The sequence below is a fragment of the Sarcophilus harrisii genome, chromosome 3 (assembly GCF_902635505.1).
Source record: "Sarcophilus harrisii chromosome 3, mSarHar1.11, whole genome shotgun sequence".
In the NCBI taxonomy this organism is placed as follows: Eukaryota; Metazoa; Chordata; class Mammalia; order Dasyuromorphia; family Dasyuridae; genus Sarcophilus; species Sarcophilus harrisii.
In genome coordinates this window covers 401,871,583-401,897,669 of record NC_045428.1, presented here as the reverse complement: position 1 = coordinate 401,897,669, position 26,087 = coordinate 401,871,583, and the positions used below count along the sequence as shown (strand labels likewise).

At 34.5% G+C, this 26,087-nt stretch overlaps 1 protein-coding gene and 1 pseudogene across 1 annotated transcript in view; one reads left to right on the top strand and one right to left on the bottom strand.

Moving 5' to 3' along the window:
• LOC100931214 (cytochrome b reductase 1) overlaps positions 1-10,357 on the top strand; it is a 37,127-nt gene extending 26,770 nt beyond the window's left edge. Inside the window, exons 3-4 of the mRNA XM_003763965.4 lie at positions 5,908-6,062; positions 6,381-10,357. Coding sequence (XP_003764013.1) covers positions 5,908-6,062; positions 6,381-6,675 — 450 coding nt within the window. The 3' untranslated portion in view covers positions 6,676-10,357. The remainder of the gene's footprint in view (positions 1-5,907; positions 6,063-6,380) is intronic.
• Positions 10,358-23,365: 13,008 nt separating this feature from the next.
• On the bottom strand, positions 23,366-24,042 carry LOC100928444 (annotated as a pseudogene).
• Positions 24,043-26,087: the final 2,045 nt, after the last annotated feature.

Sequence of the window (26,087 nt, the reverse complement as noted above, 5' to 3'; positions counted from 1 at the left end):
ACTGGCTGTTACAGTAGGGAGCAAAAAGCGATTTAAGAGGTGAGATAGCCAGCAAGAAGCCAGCTGGACACATCCAGGCTCACTAATTGCCAAGTCACCTCCAAAAAACAATGTGGCTGTTTTTTGAAAAGGAAGGATCATGGAACCATAGAAATGGTAATGGCTAGACATGGTGGTGAAGCAGCAATAAGATTTTTTTTTTTTTTTTTTTTGCCAATGCTGAGTTTTTGGACCTGTTCTCTTGGACACAGAAATTTGGATAACACCAAGTTCCTAGATTAGGCCTATTTGAGAGAAGAGAACTTTCAGAACACCATGCCATGGAGCAGCATGAGACAACGTTGCAGTGAACAAATCTGAGTTTTATCTTTTATTGTTTCTATGATTTATGTAGACTAAACAGGTCTATATAACTCAATAAAACTTATAGATTTTGTTTTCTTGGCAGAATTATTTCCTTCTTTTTCATGTGGGAGGTGAAAGAGGTGTTTTGGAGGAATGTGTAGTTCTCTAGAGGAGATGGGGTTCACCAGAGAAGGAAGGGAAATTGTCTTGAATATTTACAATCTTGAGTGTCAGTCTTTTGAATTTTTCATTTTCTTTGGAGTAAAATTAGGCTTACCTTCTATATTTGATGTATTGCTAGCCTAAGTGTTTCATGAGAACTTAGGACCCTTTAAACATATATGTTAAATATATATGTGTGGTTGTCTATGTGTGTATGTGTGGGGAAGTATATTTGTATATTCCTAGGGCAGTTTATGGGCTGTAGAAAATCAATCCTTTACTAATATTCTGTGAGTACCAACTGAAGAGAAATTTTGAGGAACAATCTTAACATTAAACTTGATCCATGTAAGCCTGGAACTGTAAGTATCATTCACCTGTTATTCTTATGTCATTTTTCAAATAATTATTGAAAGGGTGAACATTCAGAAAATTGTAAATTCATTTCCCTTTTGTTTGGCAGGGAAGAATTAAATCATTCAATAGACTAAGGGGAATTAAAATATTAAAATGGGGATTTTTAAAAAAAAATAAAATTTATTCATTTAGAAAGAGGGAGAGATAGATAAGACATAAATAACATTGTTTTTGTGTAAGACTAACATTTATCTTTATTGATTTTCTTTTATTCTATTCAATGTTCCAATCTGCTAAGATATTTTTGGCTCTTGACTCTTATCATCTGATATATTAGCAACCCCTCTCTGATTTGTGTCATCTGCATATTTGATGAACATACCTCTATACTTCTGTTCAAGTCATTGATAAAATTTTTAAACAGTTAGGAGTCAAACCCACATTCATGGAGTACTCCACTGGTAACCTGCCATGTTAACATTGAACCATTAGCAAAGACTCTTTAAGTGTAGTTATGTAACTGACTCTAAATATGTCTAATTGTATTATCATCTACTCCACATCCCTGCTATTTTCTCCACAAGAATAGGAAGAGATCTTCATATCATGGAAAAATCAAAATTTCCATATAACCTTAAATAGGAAACACAGCAATCAGAGAGTAACATTTTTCCTTTTAAATTTCAGTAGGAGATAGTGAATGTATTTTTTTCCCTCCTAGGGAAAATAAAAACTTGAAATTCTGGAAACTCCTGTTTTTTAGGAACAGCGTTATTTCATAAAGTGAGCAAAATCTCTTTATGGAATCTTAAAAGGGCCTAATTATAGCATGTTTGTAAAGGGAAACATTTTAAAAGTAAATGATAGAAATTTATAAGCGCAAGTATGTATATATATATTATATATATATGGTTAATGTAATACTTACAAAGATGCAAAAATAGTTTTCTTTTCTTCACTTTGTCTCACTTTCTGTACAAGTTATATATGTATGAGTTCAACAGAATTTTATAAAACAAATTGAACTCCATTCCACCCAATAGCTCCAAAAAAGAAGGTTCTATTGACACATTTAGCTATATGTTGAATGTAATAACTAAAAGTTATTACAAAAGTTATTGAGTCCAATGAGCTTAGAATTGTTTGTGTACCTGGAAGAAGGAGGACTATCTTAAATGTTCTAGGAGGGGGAAGGGGAACCAATGTTTTTATTCTTTATTCTCTAAATATTTTTCCCTATTTAATTTCCTATTCAATATTTTTATTTTTCCTATTTTTATTACTATCTAAAAATTTTACTTTAGAACTTTAATTTTTTTCTCTCTTAAGCCTTTTGTTTTATGGAGAAGAATAAGCCTTAAAAATATAAAATGAGCAAAGAACAATGAGCAGAACTAATCCTTTGGGATATTACTTTGTACTTTAAAAAAAAAAAAAAAGAAAAAATCAAGAGATAGAGACTAAATCTGTGATTTCATTGATAGTGAGAAGTCCTGCTGAGGAACTTTGTTTACCTATACAGATAATGTTATTAAAAAAAAAAAAACATTGATCTAGCTATTACAACAACAGTTGTAACAGCTTTATAGTAAGAATATTTGTTCAAAGATTGTGGGACAGTTGAATAAATGCAATTATTATTTAAAATAAATCAATGTAATGAAATTATTAATGGCAATTTTTCATGGTAGCTTTACAAAGCCCTACAAAGACAAATATAAAGAATAACAAAAAAAATACACATAAGGTGTTGTAGAAGGAAGAAACCAGAATAATAGCAACAACCAATTAATCAATGAACGTTTATTAAAGTGCCTTCTATTTATCAGGCACTATGCTAGGCATTGGGGATGAAACTGTCCCTAACCTTAAGATTAAATTTTTATCTTAGAAAACAAACATCCTAGTAGATATGTTAAAAGTTAATAGAAAATGGGCAGCATTAGCAGCTGAGAGGACAAGGGAAGATATCATACACGAAGTAATACTTGTGCTGATCTTTGAAGGACCCATTAATTACAACTATATAAAAATAACATCAAAATTTTATAAGAACTTAGAAGAAAATTATCAAAATGACATGCAAATAATTATGTGTATTTGTGTATGATTATTATAGTGGAGAAACAACTGGCTTGGGATTCAGAAAGACCTGCTGCTGATACTTGCTAGCTAGATCAATATTTCTTCTTTTAATAACATCATTCAAACAAGGTGCCAGTAGTGGGATAACTAGGTCAAGTCTGACTAATTTTATTGTATTTTACCAAGTTATTTTCCAAAAAGATACCTATCCTGAGGCCCACCAACACTGAATTTTTATTGCTTGTGATTTAGTATTTGCATGTATGTTTTACCACTTTGCCAACTTAATAAGCATAAGTAGTGATTTTAAAAGTCACATTTATTTAGTGCCCTAAGCTTTACAAAAATGCTTCCCTTAGGTCATTCTTATGTCCTTGATATCCTTAACTTATATATGAGGAAGCAAAACCCAGGAAGGTAAATGACTTGTCTAGAATCATAAAGCTACTAAGCTCCAGAGTTTACATTCAAACCCAGTTTTCTCCTGACTTGTAGGCAAGTTCCCACTATATTACACTGATTTATATTACTCTGGATTTTGGGAGATTTTGATCAAAAATGGGTAATTAAAAAATTTTTTTTAATTACTCCAGAACGGCTCAGTAAGATCTTTTGGCCTTTCAGGAATTTTGGAAGACTTGGAATGAGAAATGTGCATTTCTGTGAGGATTCTTGCCCTATCTTTAAAATTAACATAAGGAAGGTTGGGAAAATTTAAGTGAGAAAATTACTCAGGAGTAATGAGCTGTGTCTCATAGGCCATCTAATTACCCAGTCTTCTCCTTGCCTCTTTCCCCAGTACCACAAAAGAATTGAATAGGTGTTGTCTCAGTCAGAAAGAGACCTGGGAAAGACCTTAGCTTACAAAGGCCAAGGTCTCCTACTTTATCTAGGGGCATCTCCAATCCTCCTGATCTATATCTGGCCACTGGATCCAGATGGCTCTGGAAGAGAAAGTGAGGCAGGTGACTTTGCACAATCCTCCCTCACTTAAATCAAATTCATTTGCATGTCATGGCATCACCACCCTGATGTCACGGTCCTCTTCTAGAATGAAAACCATAAAAGAATTGACCACAAAGGAATGGTGGTAAGGAAAATCACAATAATACTACAAAGGATGAAAGAAATATTTTCAAATTTTCAAAGATAGACCCATAACACAGAAAAGAAGAATGGAACTCATGAAAATTAGGACTTGAAATATTAGGAAATGAAGATTGGTCATTTATGGCAAACCTCTCCAACTATTATGGTCCCATTTGCAGAATTGTGCCCCTCTTCCCTGCCTTTATTCTATTTTCTTTTTATTACATTTTATTGTTCTGCATTCCCTTTTGTTCATCTCTTATAGAAAATATTCCGCTACTAACTTGTCTACCTTGCTACGTGGTCTCCACATCATTTACTTACTTGGTCTTTCTCTTCTCCATCTTTTATTTCACTCACCTTTTCTGTTACTTACCCAGTGGAGAATTATAAATCGATTCTTCAGAAATGTACTCATGTTAAATGCTTAGAGTTAATGATCTGATCCCCATCTTTTGAAATAGGAAGCAAAACCTAGACATAAAAAAGCTTGCCCTTCAATTCTAAAATAATTACTGAAGGAGGAAGCCAAGTTCACTGACAGGGAACCAGGAACAATGTGAATCACTGGGGGAAATCCTGTGAACCATTTTTAATTTCAAATACACAGAGCTTCCATTTGCAGTATTAAGTGCTAAATAAATATGCAAAACAGACTATTGATAGTATTTTTAATTATTTTTTCCTCATTATAATTTCCTCCTAGACTCATTCTGAGTGCACATTAGGTTTTTGTGTTTTTCTCTTCCTTCCATCTTCCCCCCCCCCCCCCCACCTCTCATCTCCCATTAATCCTTTGACCCCAATCAGGAAAGATGTGGAGTGGACGTTAATGCTTTTCTCATCAGGCTGCCACCCTTACAGAGCTCGCCCACTCCATCCTGGGAAGGTACCTGAAAATATTCCTTTAAATTTAATAATTCAAGAACCTATAGGGTTCCCATTATACTTAAAGGAGCAGTGATACCTAAAGAAAAGAACCAGCAAGGAGCAGCTTATGTATTCTTTCCTTCAGAGAGAATATTCACAATGCTAATATGGGTGACAGGTCCTTTAGGAGGCAAAAACTCCTCCAAATGTAAAACAATTGAAAAAAGAACTCAGGATGTAAATGGGGAAGGAAATAAAGAATCCCCAAGATTCTTGGAGTAGGATGATACAGGTCCCTCTGCCCTTCTAAAAGTTACCTGAGCTATTCACAGGATCAAAAATTTATAATCTACACATAGGTACCCATAGATATGGAGCTGCCCTTTTAAGAGCTCTCATGGATCTATGAGATCTACCTGAGCATCTAGGAATATATAGTAACCTGGGTTTTTTTATTTACTGAATTGACACCAATCTTGAGTCTAAAATGTAACAATATGGAATTGGAAGATTTTGGAGTTTTAAGAGCCATTTATGTATCTACTTATGTGGGAATATGAATATGGATATGATACAATAAGAAAGAGATAATAAAATGAAAGGAGCAAGGCATATTGTAGAAAGAGGGACAAATTTCTTTGTCTCCACTTAAAGAACAATCCTTTGTTGCCTTTTGTAGCAATTACTTAATTACCAAGGGAACAGAGAAAATTTTCCCTTAGATCTCTTCTCTTACTCATATGATGACATTGTTTTTCTCATCACCAAAGCAGCTTTTCTTGGCTGAGCTGGATAGGGTGAATGTGCCGTTGAGGAATGATTGTTTTTTTAGAGATAAAAACATTTCCTTGACTTTGAGCTTGCATTTTCAAGAAATAGCATTTTTGGTAGAAAAAAGGAATAAAATGTGTTTTTGTAGTAATAAATAATAAAATGTACCTTTTGTAGAAATAATAAAAATTAAATTTTAACCTTTCAATACTTGTCTATTATGTTTAGCTTCTTCTAGGTTTTTTCATATTTCTGCTTCCTTTTGCTTCCCCGGCACTCCGAGCAATTCTTATGCCAATCCATGTTTATTCTGGTCTGCTCATCTTTGGAATAGTGATTGCAACAGCACTTATGGGAGTGACAGAAAAATTGATTTTTTCCTTGTAAGTATATGAAGTATTTCATCATTTCTCTACTTCATCCTTTCTGTATTAAATATTTGCTTTCTGAAAGCACGTAATATAGCATTGAACTTTCCCTTTTCTAAAGATGATAAAAAACCTATAGAGGTTAAGTGATGACTTTGCCCAGAGACACTGCAGACATACTTCTGATCCTTGCCCTATTTAGTTCACAGGAACCCAATATCCAATTGGTCCTATAAATTCTTCAGGCATTTTATTTTGAGCAATAAATTAACATTCGATTTCACACACTGACGTATGGTTTTATTTTTAATCATTCTCTCTTTCTCTTTAAAGGAAAAATCCTGAATATAGTAAATTACCACCAGAAGCTATTTTTACCAATATTCTTGGCGTTCTCATTCTGGTGTTTGGTGCTATCATTTTTTGGATAGTCACTAGGCCTCAGTGGCAGCGTCCCAAAGAACCAAATGCTAAACTTCTTCAGCCAAATGGAAGCACTCCAGAGGGTGTTGATTATTCTGTGACAGGCGACTTTGGCAATTTGGACAAATCTGATGTGGACAGTGAAGCTGCAACAAGAAAAAGGAACTTCAAACTGGATGAGGCTGGCCAGAGATCAACCATGTAAAGGACTTCTTGCATGTTGTCTTATAATCTCACTTCAAAACATCTCCAGCTCAGCTGTGCCTTTCTATTCAGCTACAAAAACCATTAAATTGTATAATATCCATTTATTCTAACCAGATGTATTAAGTTGCATTGTTAAAAAAAAAAAAAAAAAAGATTATATGCTATGGTTGAGGGCTAGAACTGATTTGAATATGATCAATTTAGATAAAATCTTGTGAGACATACATAACTTTTTTCTTCTTCAGAACCTAGACTGACTGTAAGTTCTCTGATAGTATCCTATCTTTTTCTATCCTCAAATGTTCAGCTAAGTGCCTTGCAAAGAACACATACCTAGTCAATGTTTATGGTTTACTTTGATTGACTAGAACATCCCTGACCTTAAACTATAACCTAGTGTCTGTCATCTTCAGTTTCTCCTTCAGCTTCCTAATCTCAAGAGTTAGACAGGACTGAAGGATTGTATCAAAGGTCTCAAGGAAGACTAAAGTTATTGTTGAGTCTCATTGTTTTTATAGAAACCTAGGTGTCATTAGGTGCTTAATAAATGCTTGTTCCCTTTTCTGTTTTCATAGTAAAAATATTACATATATCTAAGAAAAGTCAGCAAGATAAACTGGGCATATTGTGCCCTTCTATTTTTTCCTTTCTGCTTGTAGAAGAGCTTCCTAATGTGGGTTCATTTTGGGCCTAACAATATGAGCTTAGATTTTGGAATCCTTGTGAAATGACTTTGTAACTGGTTGGTCCCAGGGATCACACTGGCTTTTGGCCAGGTGAGTCCCTCCAAATTGGCCCCAGTGCAGTCCTGGGGCTAGGGGTCATTCTAAGGGAGATATTCAAGCTTCTGCTAGAACAATCCCTAATGCTTGACCAATTTCTAAAGTAATGTTTTGCCCTTTATTTTCTCTAAACTGGAGTAACATGGGATTTAGATGCATGTTGTAGGGAATTTTATAGAGTTAAGTGTGCGCACCTGAGCTCACCTCAGTCTTCATTGAATCTTAGTGATATACCAAAATCAATCAGACTAAGGAAGAAGCGAAATAGGAGAATTTACCTACTGGATTTCTCTCCTGTGACTGAATTCCAAATAGCTAAGGGGTGGGACTTTAAAGATAACTGGTCTTTCTCTGCCCCTGTCAGCTGAAATGGGCTTTCAAAACCAGAGTCCATTTGATTCTGGATAGTTTGATGTAATGTAATTATATTCTATGTAATGTTCCACCACTGGCTGTTTTTATTCTTCTGGATTTTAGTATCTGGACAAAATTGGGTATGAAAGTCAGAGAGAAGCCTGTAGGATAAATCAGAGCTAATAGCTAGTTTTCCAGATCTTGGATAAATCTCCACAATTTTATTCCTGAGGCCTTAGAAGTGAATAGGATCTAAGTCTATAAATCATTACTTAGTCTCTCAAGGTTCCATTGTATCCCCTGTATTGGAACTTTGAGTAGTGGGAAAGCTCTCTACCTTCTCAAAATTTGTGTTTGGTTGGTTTCATTATTTTCCTCCCACAAGTTTTGTAATAGCACTAATATTGCAAATACATTTAAGAAGGTTTTTTTTTATGCTTAATAGGAAAATTGATTCTTTATTAGGTAACCAGAAATTGTTTAAATAGATAAAAAGCCATCTATATTTTATCATATTCATCTATAAACTCCCAGCCTACTGCTTTGGCTAGTCACTCAGGTATTTCTTGAGTGCCAATAAAATGCGCTATCTTATTCTTCCTTTGCTTTGTCAACTATTTCCCATGGATTTATAGCATTGTCAGAATAGTGACTCCATACTATGTCAATTTCTATGAAATCAGTAAATAAATTTAGAAAAAATCCACTAAACTTAATCTAGGTACAGTAAAGAAATGGATTGAAACTTTGCTTGGGGAAAAAATAACTTTTCATAGGTATATGTATTGTTTCAAGTATACACATACATTAGGAGTTTGGGGGCAACCCATTTTGGAGGGAATTATCTGAAATGGAGGTGTCAAACTCAAGGGCCACATGCTAGGCCAGCAACAGTGATGCCATAATCAAATTAAAATGTAATTGGGGAAAGTTTAACAGGATAAATAAAAATAGGTAATGTAAATTTATGACTTTCTAAATCAATATGTGATTATAGGGATCCATTTCTCTTTGAATTGGCATCACTGCTATAATTCTAATTAGAATTCTAATTAGAATTTGATACCACTGCTCTAATTCTAATTCAATAAGATTCATGAGAAGGTTCATTAAAGACTATATGTTAAGCAAAGACATTTTTCAGTTGATTTGGGGGTTTTGGATGCTGAATTCTTAGCACTTGGGATTACTTTTCTTATTTTATAAAGGATTTTAAAAAATGGATGTCAGAGAAAAGTTAATTCTTGATTTGCTATTAGACTCTATTACCCCATTACTAATTATTTGGGCCACCACTTATCTTAGCCCTTTATTCAACCTTTCTTGTAAGCTAATTTAAGAGTAATCTTAAAAGACATTAGAGGAGTGTCTTTGCCTTCTTACATAGCCTCTTAAAAAAACAATCCATAGTAAAATATGTCTAGAAAATCTTTTCGTCTTAGATTCCTCTTAATTGGCTTTTGTACTAATGATAATTGCACCTTTATCTTTCAAAAACTGATATTTCCCCTTAAAGGATCTTGCCTCACCACCAAATATCTCATATTAAGTTTAAAAGAATAGGTGAAAAGGAAACCTTAAATATTCCCAAAAAGTGATTGAATCTACCCAAAGTAATTATAGCTTATATCATCAGTAGAGATGGTCTGGCTTGGCTCACCCCATAATCTAATTCCAGGAGAGAAAGCTTTATTTTAACACTTATTTAAACCAGCACCAAAGTAATTTCTAACGGTGGTTTTGTCAAGAAACTTAAATGAATATACTTTTTTGAATGAATGTCATTAAATGATAATATCTTCCTGCTCCATAAATCAAAATGAATGGTTGCCATGCCACTTTCTTTTCAGTATTTAGATGGCTTCCTCAAGCCCAGATATTTAGAAGAGAAACCCTAAAACCTGCAATTATGTGACAAAGAAACCAATAGCACTTTAAAGGAACATACTGGCAAGTGGTTTTGGTTATTCAGAGTCCAAAGTAAGAAAGGTTTTGGTTATATAGAACCCAAAATGCACAAGCCATTTTGGTATAGGCCTTTTCCTCTCTTGAGCCTGAAATTCCAAGGAACTGGCTATGGTGCTGTGTCGTCCAAGTCCCAGAAAAGGAGCATAACCATTAGGTCTAGTCAACACAGTGATTACTAATTTATGACTCCAAAAGAGGAAAAAAAACCAAAAAACTTTGTTTTTTGAATTGAATTTGTTGTTTGAATTGTGAGGAGTTAAATGATAGCAAATTTTTTTTCTTGACAGTGACATTTTAAAATAGAAACACATAGTATAATGGTTATGTTGAACTAGGAATCATAAGAAAGTACAGTAGAGTACATAAATAATCATTACTTATCATGTATATTGTACTTTAAAATGAAGACAGTTGTTTTAAACTAAACAAAAGGTTTTCATCTTGAAAGAATTCCTTTTATCTCAATATGTTCATGGGAGACTTTCAAATGATCTGAATATTTTATTACTTGTAGAACAATGCATCTATTTTTCCTAACTGTTTTTATACAGTAATAAAAGTTATTTTTGAAGCTTTCATCTCTTGTTTTCAGTTTGTACAATGTGCCTAGGTCTTGGCACAATTTCAAAGCTTTTGGTCCCAGAGTTTTGGGAGTGGGGTGGGTTTTTGTTGTTATTGTTTTTTAAGATGATTCACTAAAAAGGCTGGAGTTTTTCCTATATAATTGTATATGGAATTCCTTACTACTATCCAGGAGGATGATCCTCAACTGTGTAAGATATTTCTTATATACAAGGTCATTATTTATTCCTTCATTCTTTCAACATTTCTTAAGTATCTACTCTATATCAAGCCCTATTGGATGATGGAGGAATATAACAGTCCAGGGGGACATCATGAGCATAGACTGTGTTGGTCTATCCAAATGATGTATCAGACTGCTATTGCTATGAGGTTTTTGATTTATCACAGAATTTCAGAATTGGAAAGGACCTTACTTGTCACCTAGTCTAACCCAAACCTGAAAAAGATCCTCACCACAATATATTTGGCAAATCTTCATGTAGATTTTGCTTGAAGATTGTTAGTGAAGGCAAATCCAATGTAATCATATCTATTTGCCTCTGCAATTAGGATTCATCTTTCCTGGTCCTATTCCATGGATCCAAATGGAACAAACCTCATCTCTCTTCTACATTACATGATCAAATACTTAAAGATTTCCATCTTGTATCTCAGAAGATTTTCTTCTCCAGGACCCAAATCTCTAGTTCCTCCGTCCAATCCTCATGTGGAATGTTTGTTTATTGTTATGTTTGCCTTCTCCTGGGAATTCACCAATTTATCAATGTCCTTCCTAAAATGTAGTGCCTCGAATTAAACACAAGATCCCCTAGATATTCTGTAAGTGAGGCCTCAATGCATTCAAAGACCATCTTAGCTTTTGTGGCTGTCACATAACACTATTATTTGATATTGAATATTTGGTTCATGAAAACTCCCTCATCTTTCTCAAACAAGCTGCTATCGAACCACATCTTTCTCATCAACGAATGAATTCAAAGGCCAAACTTGAATTACTGCTATTTAAATCTACCTTGTTAGAGTTAGCACATTTTTCTGACTTGAGAAGATGTTTTTGGATGATAACCCTGTGATCTAGCAAATTATTCATCTGCTTCTGCTTCAGTTCAACTACAGATTTTATAAAAATCTCATATACCTTTCTCCAAATATTTGTTTATACCTTACCCTTCTATTCCCCTTGCATTGGACAGGTATAATTAATTAAGCCTTTATGATACTTATGCTATAATGCTTGATATCTATTGGGTCTAACCTCTGCATATAAAAAGTCCTCATTGCTTATCACTTGCCTGTCAATACAGGCAATTTCCTGGTTGGTATAAGCTTTGTTAAAATCTGTGACCCTCCACATTTCAGATTTTCCAAGTGCTAAGTTTCCAAGGGTGGCTAGAGAGAGATGATGAGAGCTTTTTGCTTGTATCTTTTTTGGTTTAACTTGAACCTGAAAGAGAGTCTTTTGATAAACTTCATGAATATTTCTTGAAGAACTTGATGTGCAGCTTCAATCAGTTCATTATTGGAAGACACAGTCATTGAAAACTTAGGATGCTATCAAAATAGAATACCTAAAACATACTATATGGTTTAACTATCATGAAATAAAGATTCTGAAAAGATCATTATCACAAACTTTAACATTTGTGGTAAGGTGTCTATGAGAGAGTATGTGACCTATAATTGTTCAAAGAATTTCTTTTTTCTTTCTTTTCTTTTTTTTTTTTGTAAGGAAGAAGGAACTTCAGTGTTTAAGTTAGATCAGCATGTATATGAAATGGAAGAAAAATTTAATTGCCCACTAGTTTAATATTTTTTCTCTTGGAAAATGTTATTACAAAATTTCATTGACTACGATAACACTAACACGATAGAGTTACACTCTCTTTTATGTGATAGAGATTGTCTTGAAAAAACTGTATAAACAGCTACTAAATTTTGTCTGTTTTTTTGATTTGCATCATCATTTTAATATTTTACTATTATTATTAATTTTGTTATTTTTAAATGATCAGGATTGGTAGCGAATCAGTTCTTTAGCTCTAGGCTTCTCTGCTATCAACATTTCTGGGAATATGGGATCATACATAGATTTAGAGCTGAAAAGTCTAGTCTAATCAATCAACAAGCATCTATTAATCTCCTACTGTGTGCCGGGCACCATGCTAGGTACTACAAAGACTAATAATAACTAACATTTATATAAAAAAACTTTAAGATTCATAAAGTACGTCACATTTTTTCATTTTGTTTTCACAACACTTAAAGAATTATTGTTGTCATTCCAGTAGTATCTGACTCTTCCTGACTTCATTTTGAGATTTTCTTGGCAAAGATATTGGAGTACTTGCTTTTTCACTTCTCCAGTTCATTTTTACAGAAGAGGAACTGAGGCAAACAGGGTTAAGTGATTTGCTCAGTCATACAGCTAATAAGTGTTTGAGACTGGATTTGAACTCATGAAAATTAATCTTCCTGATTCCCAGTCCAGTGCTCACTGTGCCACCTTAGTTGCTCTATGAATTAGGAACTATTATCATCTCCATTTTATTGATGAGAAAAATCAAGACAAATGGAAATGGCCCTGGATGCAATGGGAGACCTTGGCCTTTTTGAATAAAGATCTTCAACTGGTCTCAGTTTGACTGAGGCTGAGATCAGTAGAGGGTAAATGACTTATCTAGGATTATACAGGTATATCTGAGGCAGGATTTGAACTTTTATAGTCCTCGCACTAGGCCTAGTGTTCTATCCATTAGCTGTCTGAACAAAAATGAAATAGATCTACTTTTACTTTATTTCTATCCATTATCTTCATTTTGTAAATGAGGAAGTAAGATCTGAGATAGAGTGAGCTGTTTAAGGTCAAAAAAGCTTGATTCACATTTGAACTCAAAGTCTTTAGATTCAGCCTTTTTCAGGAAACCTTTCTCAGTCTTCCTTCCCACCACACTTACTCTACTCCACCCTTCTCTTCTCCTATCTCTTCTCTTAAGAGGTTACCATCCTTTTACATTGTAGATAAATTAAATGTACATTTTTTTTTTGCTTGTTGTCTCCCCCCCCAAGAGCTTCTTGAAAGTAGGGTTCTCCACCCCCTTTATTTGTACCCTTAGCATTTAAGATAGCGTCTGGCACATAATTGACTTGCTCAGCATCGCCTAGCTAGTTAAGTGTCTGAGGCTAGGTTTGACCTGACGGCTTCCTAATTCCAGGTCTAGCACTCTAACCAGTGCTCCCGTGTGGAGCTGAATAAGGGAAAATAACTCTGAAGAAATCTATTTTGGATGTCCAGCCCTTGCTCAACTCAAGATTCACAAACTCAGAGAATACCATCCTGTAGAGATGCTTCATTGGACACTTACCTGTCTCTGTCAGGATTCTGGGCTTCAAGTTGCCAAATTGTGTGTGTTTGTAGAAGGACAAAGAGGAGGAGAAGGAGGAGGAAGAGAAGAAAGAGGAAGAGCAGGAGGAAAAAGAGAAAGAGAAGAAAAGGGAGGAAGGGGGAAGAGAAGGAGGAGGAGGAAAAGGAAGGGGAGGAAGAAGAGGAGGAGGAGGACAAGAACAACTCTTGCATTCCCTTACTTTTTACCATTTGGTTTTGCCTAGATACTTAATTCCCCCTCTCTGTTTCTCTGACTACTAGAAGACCTTTCCTAATTCCCCTAATTTCTCATGCTCTCTCCTTTTTAAAACTAACCTGTATCTCCGCATCTGTCTATGAGTTGTGCCCTTTAGTAGAATGTAGGCTCCCTGAAGGCTGGGACTATAGTGTGTTTTGGTGGTTGTTGTTTTTATGCCTTTGTGTTCCCAATTACTACTACAGCATCTTTCACATAGTAGCTGGTTTATTGAATGATTTGTTGAATTTATTAGCTGGACAGACTGAGAGATGTAGTCAGTTCCCCAAGGAAACCTTAAAGAGCAGAAACACATCAGGGACTTGTCTTAAGGGTAAAAGCTGAGGGACTATACAGAGCTCTTTCTCCTCAGCTCTTCCTCCTTTGGTCAGAACGGTGGAGCCTGAGATGGATAGTAGAGAGTAAGAGGATGACTATGCAGGCAGACTTGAGGACTTAGAACAACACAGGGAATAATAATAACAATAATAATAAGTAGCACTTATATAGTACAAATATCCTCTCATTGATCTTCACAACAACCCTGGGAGGTGGGTGCTATTATTTTTCCCCTTTCCATATTAAAAAAAAAAAAAAAAACAACAACAACAACAACAAAGACAAACAGAGCTTAAGTGATTTATTGAATTTGAACTCAGGACTTCCTGTTGTCAACACTATTACTCTATCCAGTGTGCTACCCAGTATATTGTATACTGTATACATACATACTTATACACTGACCTGTATATACACACATAAACATGTATATGTATACATGTATATGTTTATATTCATTTAACATATAAACTTAATAGGAGATATATCTCTCAGTCCTTAGAAATAATAATTAAATACTCCAGGGTCAGAGAGAGACATGAGAGCATCATTTGGGGGCTATGCTATGTTTCTTATACTCCTTTGCTGGCTCAAAGAAAGATAAACCAAGTTATTTCCTCTGAAACACACCCATGATGAATTCTTGGGTCTAAGAGAAGCTGTAAGCCCACAGTTTTGTGATGTTTTATTATGCTTTGTTTTGTTGAATCTGTGCAAAAACTAAAACACTTTGTATTTGAGCCTGTTGGGAGGTAACTCCATTTTCCCAGAGTTACGGTGATTTAGGGCTCAGTAAAATAATACAGGTACAGGAACCAAGCAGGGTTTGGTCAGGAGGGAAAGGCTTGAGAGTTAATTCTAGTTGGAAAAATTCCCACCAAGCACACCCTGTAGACTGACAGGATAGAGCAGCTGCCCAGAAGAAGGCAGAGTTCTGAAAGGACATTAACCTTCTGAGAAAGATAGAAAGTCTGGGGCTCCCCAAGGTGTTTCCACCCAGTAGAGTGGCTCTATAACTATTAGAAAAGAATTGGAACTTGTCCAACATCTGAGCCTTCCTGTTGAATCACAACAGGTTAGCGGTTAGCAGAACCACTGATGGTTAAAGTTAGATGGGCAGGGAGAAGTTAGGGGGCCCAGGTGGTTCAGTCATTTCAGTTGTATCTGTCTCTTTGTGACCCCATTTCTTGGCAAAGACTCTGCAGTAGTTTGCATTCCCTTCTCCAGATTATTTTGAAGATGAGAGAACTGAGAAAAATAGTGTTAAGGGACTTGCTGGTGTCACACAGGTAGTAAGAGACTGAATTTAAATTCAGGTTTTCCTGACTCCAAGATTGGCGCCTTAGCCACTCTTCCACCTAGCTACCCTTCCTCCCATGTGAAGCTGCAGAAATCCAGCCAATCACAGGAAGTTGGAAAGCCAGAATTCAAGAAATCATCCCTTTTCACCTGAGCATCCTTTTCCTCCTCTTACTCTCATCGTTTTTTTTTTTTAATTGTTGTTGTTATTGTTCTTATTTTCATATTTGTCGTGTAACACAAGAAAAATCAGACCAAAAGGGGAAAAAATCATGAGAAAGAAAAACAAACAAACAAAAATATAAAAACACTATGTTTTGATCCATATTCAGTTTCCATAGTCCTCTCTCTGGATATGGATAGCACTTTCCATCCGAGGTCTATTAAAATTAATTTGACTCATCTCATTGTTGAAAAGAGCCACATCCATCAGAACTGATCATCACATAATCTTGTTGTTGCTGTGTCCAATGTTCTCTTGGTTTTTATTCATGTCACTTAGCATCAGTTCATGTAAGTCTCTCCAGATGTTTCTAATGTCATCCTGCTGATCATTTCTTATAGAACAATAATATTCCATAACATTCATATTCCATAACTTATTTAGTCATTCTCCAACTGATGGGCATTCACTCAGTTTCCAACTCCTTGCCACTACAAAAAGGGCTGCTACAAATATTTTTGTGCATATGGGTCCATTTCCCTTTCTAATGATTTTTTTAGGATACAGACCCAGGAGACACTATTGGATCAAAGAGTAATGCACTACTTTTTTCCACCTTGCTCCATTATGAGAACCTTCCCCCTTTCTCCTATTAGAGCTCCATTTTATGTATTGTCTTCCATCACCAATTGCTATCTAGCTTTAGTCACTAAATGCATATGGCCTTAATCAACAAAGCCTTATCCTGAGACCTGCTGAAGACTTTAGCTTAAGAAAGCCAAGGTCTCCCATTGCTTCCAGGGTCATCTCCAGTCATCCAGATCTATATCTGGCAGCTTCAGATGGTTCTGAAGGAGAAAGCCTTCCCTCACTTAAATTTAATTCACTTGCAAGCCATCACCTCCCTGAAGTCATAGTCCACCTCCAGAATAAAAGCAAACCACAGCAATAATAACAATAGAAAGCAAACTGGTAGAAGCAATTTTTTCTTTTTGTGTCTATTTGTATCTGGAATCCCAAATATCATCAGACTGATTATCTGTCTAGTGACAAGTCTTAGCTTCATAGGATTAGAGGTAGAAGGATTGCATAATGGAAAAAGTGTTCACTCTGGAGTCAGGGAGACTCACATCTGTGAATTCAAAACCAGTCTCAGACACTTCCTAGCTGCTTGACTCAGTTTCCTCATCTGTAAAATGAGCTAGAGAAAGAAATGGCAAACTGCTCCCCAAATGGGGACAGAAAGTCAGATATGATTGAACAGCAACAAGAATTATCTATAGTAGTTCAAGAAACTTGCCCCAAAGGTTAAGTGATTTGTTCAGTCAAGCAATAAGTAGTCACTTATCTAGCTAAATATTTTATTGACATAAGATAAAGACTGTTAAGTTATGCTTTTTTCTCCCTAAATGTACATTTTAAAAGTGTTTAGAGAACTTAGGTTACTTTTTATTAGATTAGATTGGTTAAGTAGAAAAATGTTTTAGCAGAGGGCAAAGTGAGGCAGCTTATCATTCAGACCAATGACTCCTATCATGTGTTCCCTGACTACATACACCTGGGGGTCATGAGTCCACAAGTGAATTCATACATAAGTAAATATTAAGTATAGCCTAAAGAAGTGATAGCTCTTATAATATATTGTTGAATCAGTTTTCAGTATGTCTGATTCTCACTCCATTTGGGGTTTTCTTGGCAGAGATATTAGAGAGGTTTACCATTTGCTTCTCTGTCTCATTTTACAGATGAGTCAACTGAGGCAAACAGGGTTGGGTAACTTGCCCAGAATCACACAGCTAGTAAGTGTCTGAGGCCATATTAGAACTCAGGTCTTTCTAATTCTATGCTTGATGCTCTATCCACTATGTCATCTTGTTGCCCTATAGCAGAATGCCCATATTAAACAATAACTCTGGGAAGTAGGTATTATTAATATCATATCCTTTTTACAGAAAAGGAAAGGGAGGCAAACAGAAATTAAATGTCTTGCTCCAGATCCCAGAGCTATTACGTGTCTGAGGCCATATTCAAACTCACAAAGATGAGGCTTCTTGACTCTAGACCTGGAGCTCTATCCCCTGAACCACCTAACTTCCCCTCAGATAATATAATCATTACAATTTTTAAAATGTGCATAGATGACATTGCAATGAACAAAATATAAATCCATTTTACAATTTTAACGAACTCATTGTGGGTTTCAGTCAGTTTCACAATCAATAAATACTAAAAATATAACTACTATCATGTAGGAAGGCCTATGAAAAAGGTTTGACAATAGAAAGAGGTCCCAAAATATTTGGAAATCACTATGGCAGATTTTAAGAATTTATTATTATTATTTTTTTTTTTGGCAGCAGCACTCTCAGAACATTAGGCATGTACTTTAAAATTTAAGACAACAACAATTCAACAAAAAAATCCTTCAAAAATTCCAAGAATAATCCAATTACAGACATAGTTGGATGCAATGGAAAGAGCACTAAAATAGGAATAAGGAATCCTTAACTGTACCCTTTTGGCTTTGCCACCAACTAGCTTTGTGACCTTGGGAAAGTAATTTGCCTTTACTAGGTCTTAATTTCTGAATTTGTACAATGAGGATAGTTTTTCAGATTGCCTCTGGAGACAGTATACCATAATGACCCCACCATCTCCCAGTCCGGAAGACTTGGGTTCACATTTCTCCACTGACATTTAGTAGGTATGGGACTCTTGTTTTTTCATCATTTTTCCTCTGCAAACCATGTTATTAATAAAAATGCTGAATATTTATTACAATTAAGAAAATTAATCACTCATCACTAATTATGCCTTTAGTAGTCCATTGTTTTCCTCATGAAATCTTTATTAAATGAACAATTGCTCAAACTTCATTGAACAAAATGCAACTTTTTAAAAAAAAATTGTCTCTAAGCTATTGGTAGTCACCACAAAAACTACTTCATATATGTTTAGAAGAATTTCATGTGTTTAACCTTTATTGGATTGTTTGCCATCTCAAGGAAAGAGGAAGTAGGGAGGGAGGGAGAAATATTTGGAACATAAGATTTTGCAAAGGTAAATGCTGAAAACTATCTTTGCATATATTAGGAAAAATAAAAAGTTATTATTTAAAAAAAAAGAACTTAAAAAAAAAGTTTTATGTTGTCATGTAAACAAGGTAGAAATGTATGGGCACAAGTCTGGTTACTACCAACATTGCCAGAGTTCCCAGCTTATGACTTTTCACCACACCAAGAATTTCACTTCATTTTAAATTAATGCACAGTAACAATCTGGTTAACTAGCATCCACACAAGGAAGTGGAACCTTCAAGCAAACTCCATCATATTAAACTACAAGTTTCAGGCAGAAAGCTGTGCAGCCTTCTGCGACTCAAAATTTGCACCTAAATGTATCTGACTGCAATCTTCTGGTTAAGCCACTTTAATTACTGTGGTAATACTAACTCTCAAGAGCCACAAACTAAAGGAACCAAATTCAGGCTTGTCTACAGATTGGGAAGACCCACAGCAAGTACAGGAAAATACTATAAGAGAGTACAATTTAGTTTGATGAAATTTTATTTAACTTATACCCAAAGAACATTTAATGTATTCTTGCATTTTAACCTAACATTGTCACTACAGTGACTGTAATTTTGATTAAAGAGAAATTTGGATTTACCTTTTAACATATTATTAACTAAAACTGAGGCAGTCTGAAGCTTTAGGTTTTTATCACAGCCTTTTTTTTTTTTTTTTTTTTTTAATCACAACACAGTCTTTACCAAGTGCCTTCCAAGTGCCTACAGTTTTTTCAGGACTTTTTGATTTAAACTTTATTTTTCAAAATCATTTTTCATGAATTTCTGAAATGTTTATTCACTCTATGTGCAGTTTTACTTAAAAGTCAGTGACAAGTTGATTTTTCTATTTTTTTTTAAAATGAAACCTCTTTCAAAGACAATTTTAACATTAAAATTGATCTGGTGGCTGATTAACTGATTAACTAATTAACCAATAGGATTGTACCCCTCAAAAATTTTCCTGGCATACAAGCCCTTTATTCAGAAACTGGAATATCCTTGCCTTGAGTAAATTCATTGTACAAATAGACTACTAATCAATTAACCAAATTGCTCCATGGTCAAACTTTCCAGGTTAAATGGGGTGTTACTATACTTACATATCAAGTAAACAAATTGTATTAGATCAATCTTAGTTTTCATCTTCATCAAACTCACCCAATGTGAACTGAGGTCTTTAGCTCAAATAAGATATTGGATAAACAATAAGTTTATTGGATACCATTTATTGGATACCATTGCTTTCTTTGTAAAATCAGGTCATGCCCTTATTCTTTGAGCCCAATTAATTTCAGTGTCTGCCTAGACTCTAAGTTTCCAAGTTGATATTAGTCCATATTAACTAAAGAGATTTAAATTTGCAAGACCTGGGAGAATCTAAAAGATAATTACTTTGCTACTGGACAAGGAAAAGCTGGATCAGAATAGGTTATCCTTCCTAATAGTGTTCCCTATCCAATGGGCTGTTTTCTTAAGCAGTATTCCTTGTGCTAAAAGGAACTCTCTGCCACAAACACACACTGGAAACATTTATCTTATTTTTTTCCCTTGAAGCTTAGAGAAGTGAAATTCAATCCTGATGAATTCTGTCAATAGTTCAAGACTAGGATTTATAAGTGGTTATAATATTAATCATACCAGTAATCTGTTAAATTTGTTATTAATCATAATAGCAACTTGTTAAATTTGCATTTATAAAAATGTGATCATTATGACTGAGATGAAACATAATTTTTGTTAGGTAATCTGAATAATTCTTAACAAAGAATTAGCCATTTGATTGTTGCCAATTATGCATAGTGATTGCATAATCACTATATTAAGTTAAACGTACTTTTGAGGGTAAGTTGTTCTCTGGTTTCCCATTTTCCATGTGTAAGGCCAATTTGTAAAAAAGTTTAATGCTAATTAAAATTTTGTTACCTGCTGTACCTCTATTTGATTTGCACTAAATGAAGGTGAGTATGTATGCTAACTATATCTAATTGTAGTCTGTTTATAATTGAACATTCAAATGAATTCATCTGTGCCTATGAGGTTCCTTTTAACTCTCCAATTTTCACAATACAAAAATGTTTAAAATGCCAATAAATAAATTCTTGAGATATTATCAACAATCACTCCTTCCCGGTCTTTATGACCAAAGCAGAACTAGAGATCATTACTGATCACAAAATAGAAAATTTCGATTATACCAAACTGAAAAGTTTTTGTACAAACAAAACTAATGCAGACAAGATTAGAAGGGAAGCAATAAACTGGGAAAATATTTTTACAGTCAAAGGTTCTGATAAAGGCCTCATTTCCAAAATATATAGAGAATTAACTCTAATTTATAAAAAATCAAGCCATTCTCCAATTGAAAAATGGTCAAAGGATATAAACAGATAATTCTCAGATGAAGAAATTGAAACTATTTCTAGTCATATGAAAAGATGCTCCAAGTCATTATTAATCAGAGAAATGCAAATTAAGACAACTCTAAGATACCACTACACACCTGTCAGATTGGCTAAGATGACAGGAAAAAATAATGATGATTGTTGGAGGGATGTGGGAAAACTGGGACATTGATTCATTGTTGGTGGAGTTGTGAACGAATCCAACCATTTTGGAGAGTAGTTTGGAACTATGCTCAAAAAGTTATCAAACTGTGCATACCCTTTGATCCAGCAGTGTTACTACTGGATTATATCCCAAAGAGATTATAAAGAAGGAAAGGGACCTGTATGTGCACGAATGTTTGTGGCAGCCCTTTTGTAGTGGCTAGAAACTGGAAACTGAATGGATGTCCATCAGTTGGAGAATGGCTGAATAAATTGTGGTATATGAAAATTATGGAATATTACTGTTCTGTAAGAAATGACCAACAGGATGATTTCAGAAAGGCCTGAGAGACTTACACGAACTGATGCTGAGTGAAATGAGCAGGACCAGGAGATCATTATATACTTCAACAACAATACTAGATGATGACCAGTTCTGATGGATCAGGCCATCCTCAGCAACGAGATCAACCAAATCATTTCTAATGGAGCAGTAATGAACTGAACTAGCTATACCCAGAAAAAGAACTCTGGGAGATGACTAAAAACCATTACATTGAATTCTAATCCCTATATTTATGCACACCTGCATTTTTGATTTCCTTCACAAGCTAATTGTACAATAATTCAGAGTCTGATTCTTTTGTACAGCAAAATAATGTTTTGGTCATGTATACTTATTGTGTATCTAAGTTATATTTTAATATATTTAACATCTACTGGTCATCCTGCCATTTAGGAGGGGTGGGGGTAAGAGGTGAAAAATTGGAACAAGAGGTTTGGCAATTGTTAATGCTGTAAAGTTACCCATGTATATATCCTGTAAATAAAAGGCTATTAAATTAAAAAAAAAAAAAAAAAAACAAACAATCACTCCTTCCCTCTCACCAGATGACATAATAATTAGGTATCAGAGCATCCAGAGTAATAAACATGATGACTAGATATGGCTCCATAGACTGGCCTGTTAGCTGTCTCAAGATGGTACTATTTTCACACTGTTAGATTCAAAGTGTAGTTCTACAGTAGAACCTTAAAGAATCCCCTTTCAGTGATACTAGGCATACTCACCAGGACAGACTTATTATAAAGGGGGGGGGGGAACCATGTTGAAATCTTCAAATCTCTGTTGAAGTTATATAAAGAGATCACAGGAAGGAAAGTTTAAAAAAAAAAAAGCATTTAAAAGACACACATTTGGGTCACTTAAGAGGCTTTAAAAAAGTTTTGTTACAGATTGATTTACAGCATATAAGAAGATATTTAGCCTTTAAATGGAAAAATTGCTGATTATCTATTTGTAAAAAAAATAAAAGAAAGAAAGAAAAAAGAAAGAAAAAGGAAAGTTTTAACTATCCTTTATATTCTTCACTCTATAAGAATAATAGAAATGCAAAGAATACTTTAAACATATTTTACAAATCAAGACTGAGGGTTTTTCAACATTTGTTAATAAGAAAGGTAATATTTCATTCAGGTGGTCAATCAAAATAATTTTTGTCACCCATTTACTTTCTCTTTCAGTTATGTTTTTCTTTCTTTCTTTTCTTTTTCTTTTCTTTTTTTTTTTTTTTTTTGCTGAGGCAATTGGGGTTAAATGATTTGTCCAGGGTCACACAGATATGAAGTGTTAAGTGTATGAGACCAGATTGTCCTGACTTAAGTGTTCTGACTTAAGGGCTGGTCCTCTATTCTCTGCATCACCTAGATGCCCTCAGTTATGTTTTTCAATCTTGGTTTGTGAAAGAAAGAAAGAAAGAAAGAAAGAAAGAAAGAAAGAAAGAAAGAAAGAAAGAAAGAAAGAAAGAAAGAAACCTAATTTCTTTGTAAAAGTTACAACTAAAAGCAATTTATCTCTTGTTTTCAGGACCAAAGAAGAGGGGACAGAAAAAAGAAAATGGATGGGGTAAATGAGATAAAATCCATTAAGTACAAAAATGTGTTGCTCAAACTTAGAATAATAATTTAATAATTCTTTATTATTTCAAATGTATTTGGGAATGGAATAGAGACATATCCTGATCCTATCACAAGAGGTAGAATTCTAGCATTTGGTACAACATTCCATTGTCAAAAAATATGTATATTTTGACTTCACATCATTCAGCAGCAGCTTTGGATTATCACCTCTCAGAACAATCTCATCCCAAAGGACAACTTAGTTCAGAGAATTATTTTTTATTGGATATTCTGCAGATAAATATAGAAGTGAATGCTTTACATTTCAATCAAATATATTCTCTAGATCAGTGGTTACATTAAATGTAATGAATCCCAGATCACTTCATTTTCTAGGTCCCATGACGTTTTCTATATTTTTTTTAGCATAATTCAGGAGACATGCAGCCAGTGGTGATGAAGTAGCCAAAGGTCAGTGCCAGCATCAGTGAGAAGACAAACAGCATGTTTGCCCACAGCATAACTGTGTTCATCATGGTGAATCAGATTGGATGGCCCCTTGCACTCCCTTCCTTTGCACTGGTCTCTTCTCAGACCACACACCACATGCATCCATACACTCATACACCTTGTTGATGGAGTTGTAAACTAATTCAGTCATTCTGGAGAGCAATCTGGAACGATGCCCAAAGGGCTTACTGTGCATACTGTGCATCCCCTTTGATCCAGCAGTATCTCTACTGGGCTTATATCCCAAGAGATCATAAAGGAGGGAAAGGGACCTGTATGTGCACGAATATTTGTGGCAGCCCTCTTTGTAGTGGCCAGAAACTGGAAACTGAATGGATGTCCATCAGTTGGAGAATGGCTGAATAAATTGTGGTATATGAATATTATGGAATATTACTGTTCTGTAAGAAATGACCAACAGGATGATTTCAGAAAGGCCTGGAGAGACTTACATGAACTGATGCTGAGTGAAACGAGCAGGAGGAGATCATTATATACTTCAACAACACTATATGATGATTAATTCTGATGGACATGGCTCTTTTCAACAAGGAGATGATTCAGACCAGTTCCAATGGTTTTGTGATGAAGAGAGCCATCTGCACCCAGAGAAAAAAATTGTGAGGACTGAGTGTGGATCACAATACTCTTTGTGCTGTTGTTTGCTTGCATTGTGTTTCTCATTTTCTTCATTTTTTTCCTTTTTGATCTGATTTTTCTTGTGCAGCATGATAAGTGTGGAAATATGTATAGAAGAATTACATATGTTTAATATATATTGGATTATTTGCTGTTCAGGGGAGAGGGTGGGGGAAAGAATGGGAAAATTTTGGAACACAAAGTTTTGTAAGGATGAATGTTGAAAATTATCTATGTATATGTTTTGAAAATAAAGTTTTAATAAAAATAAACTGGTGAGACTAGTTTAGGGTCCACTCTTTATGCTGTTCTTTTCTGTCATTCTTATCTTCTGTATCTAGAGGATGAAGATCACAATTCAACCACACTATGGGCTGAACAGGTGAGAGGGAAGAAGTTTCTTTCTTATTTCCCCCCACTTTTTTCCCTATTTAGAGAAGTGAGTCTGGGGAGTGTTTGATTCTGTTTATTTGTCCTCTTCAGAGATTTTTATACAAGAGAAAACATGATTTCATAACATTTCTATTTTGATGAAAAATAATATGTTTCCACAAGAAGGCTTTGTAAGGGGACAGAAGGCAGGTTTAGTTTAAAGATTAGAGGTAGATCAAGACAGGATCAACATGAAGGATGAGAAGATCAAGGCCATCCAATAAATATTCCCTTCATTTCTGTAGTTCCCAAAGCTGCCAAGACTCATCATCTATTCTTTCTCCTCTCTCATATGAAGAGGTTATAGAACTTACTAAGACCTATCTCTTTACTGGTATCTTTGATTCCATTCTTTTTCCATATTCAACAATTATCTTCCCCTCTCCAGTGGCTCTTTTGTACTGCCTTTATGAATATGGTTAAAAGCCACTTCTAAATAAATCTTCACTTGGATCTTTTCCCACCATAATCACCAATCCATTTCTGTCCTCCTTTCTCAATACTAAATTTCTTGATTTTCTCTTTCTCTATTTTATTCATGTAAAAATTTAGAGGTATAAAATTTCCCCAAAGAACTGCTTTGGCTGTATCTCATGAGTTTTGGTATGTTACCTCATTATTGTCATTCTTTTGGATGAAATTATCTATTGTTTCTATGATTTGTTGTTTGACTCACTCAAAATTTAGGATCAGATCATTAATTTTTGGTCTATTTTTTTTCATGATCTTTTATTATACATAATTTTTATTGCATCATGAGCTGAAAAGGAACCATTTACTATATCTGCCTTTCTGTATTTGATTATATCTCATGCCCCAATTTTTATGCCCTAATACATGATCAGTTTTTGTGTTAAGTGCCTTGTACCTTTGAGGAAAAAGGTATATTCCTTTCTATTTCCATTAAAATTTCTCCAAAGGTCTATTTTACCTAACTTTTCTAAAATTCTATTTAGCTCCTTAACTTCTTTCTTGTTTATTTTGTCATTAGATTTATCTAGTTAAAATAGAGCGGAGATTGAAATTCTCCACTAATATAATTTTGCTATATATTTCTTCTTGCAACTCTTTAAATTTTTCCTCTAGGATACCACTCAGTGCATATATGTTTAGTATTGATATTACTTCATTATCTCTGGTATCCTTTAGCAAGATGTAGTTTCTTTCTTTATTTTTTTTTTAGTTAGATCTATTTTTTACTTTTGCT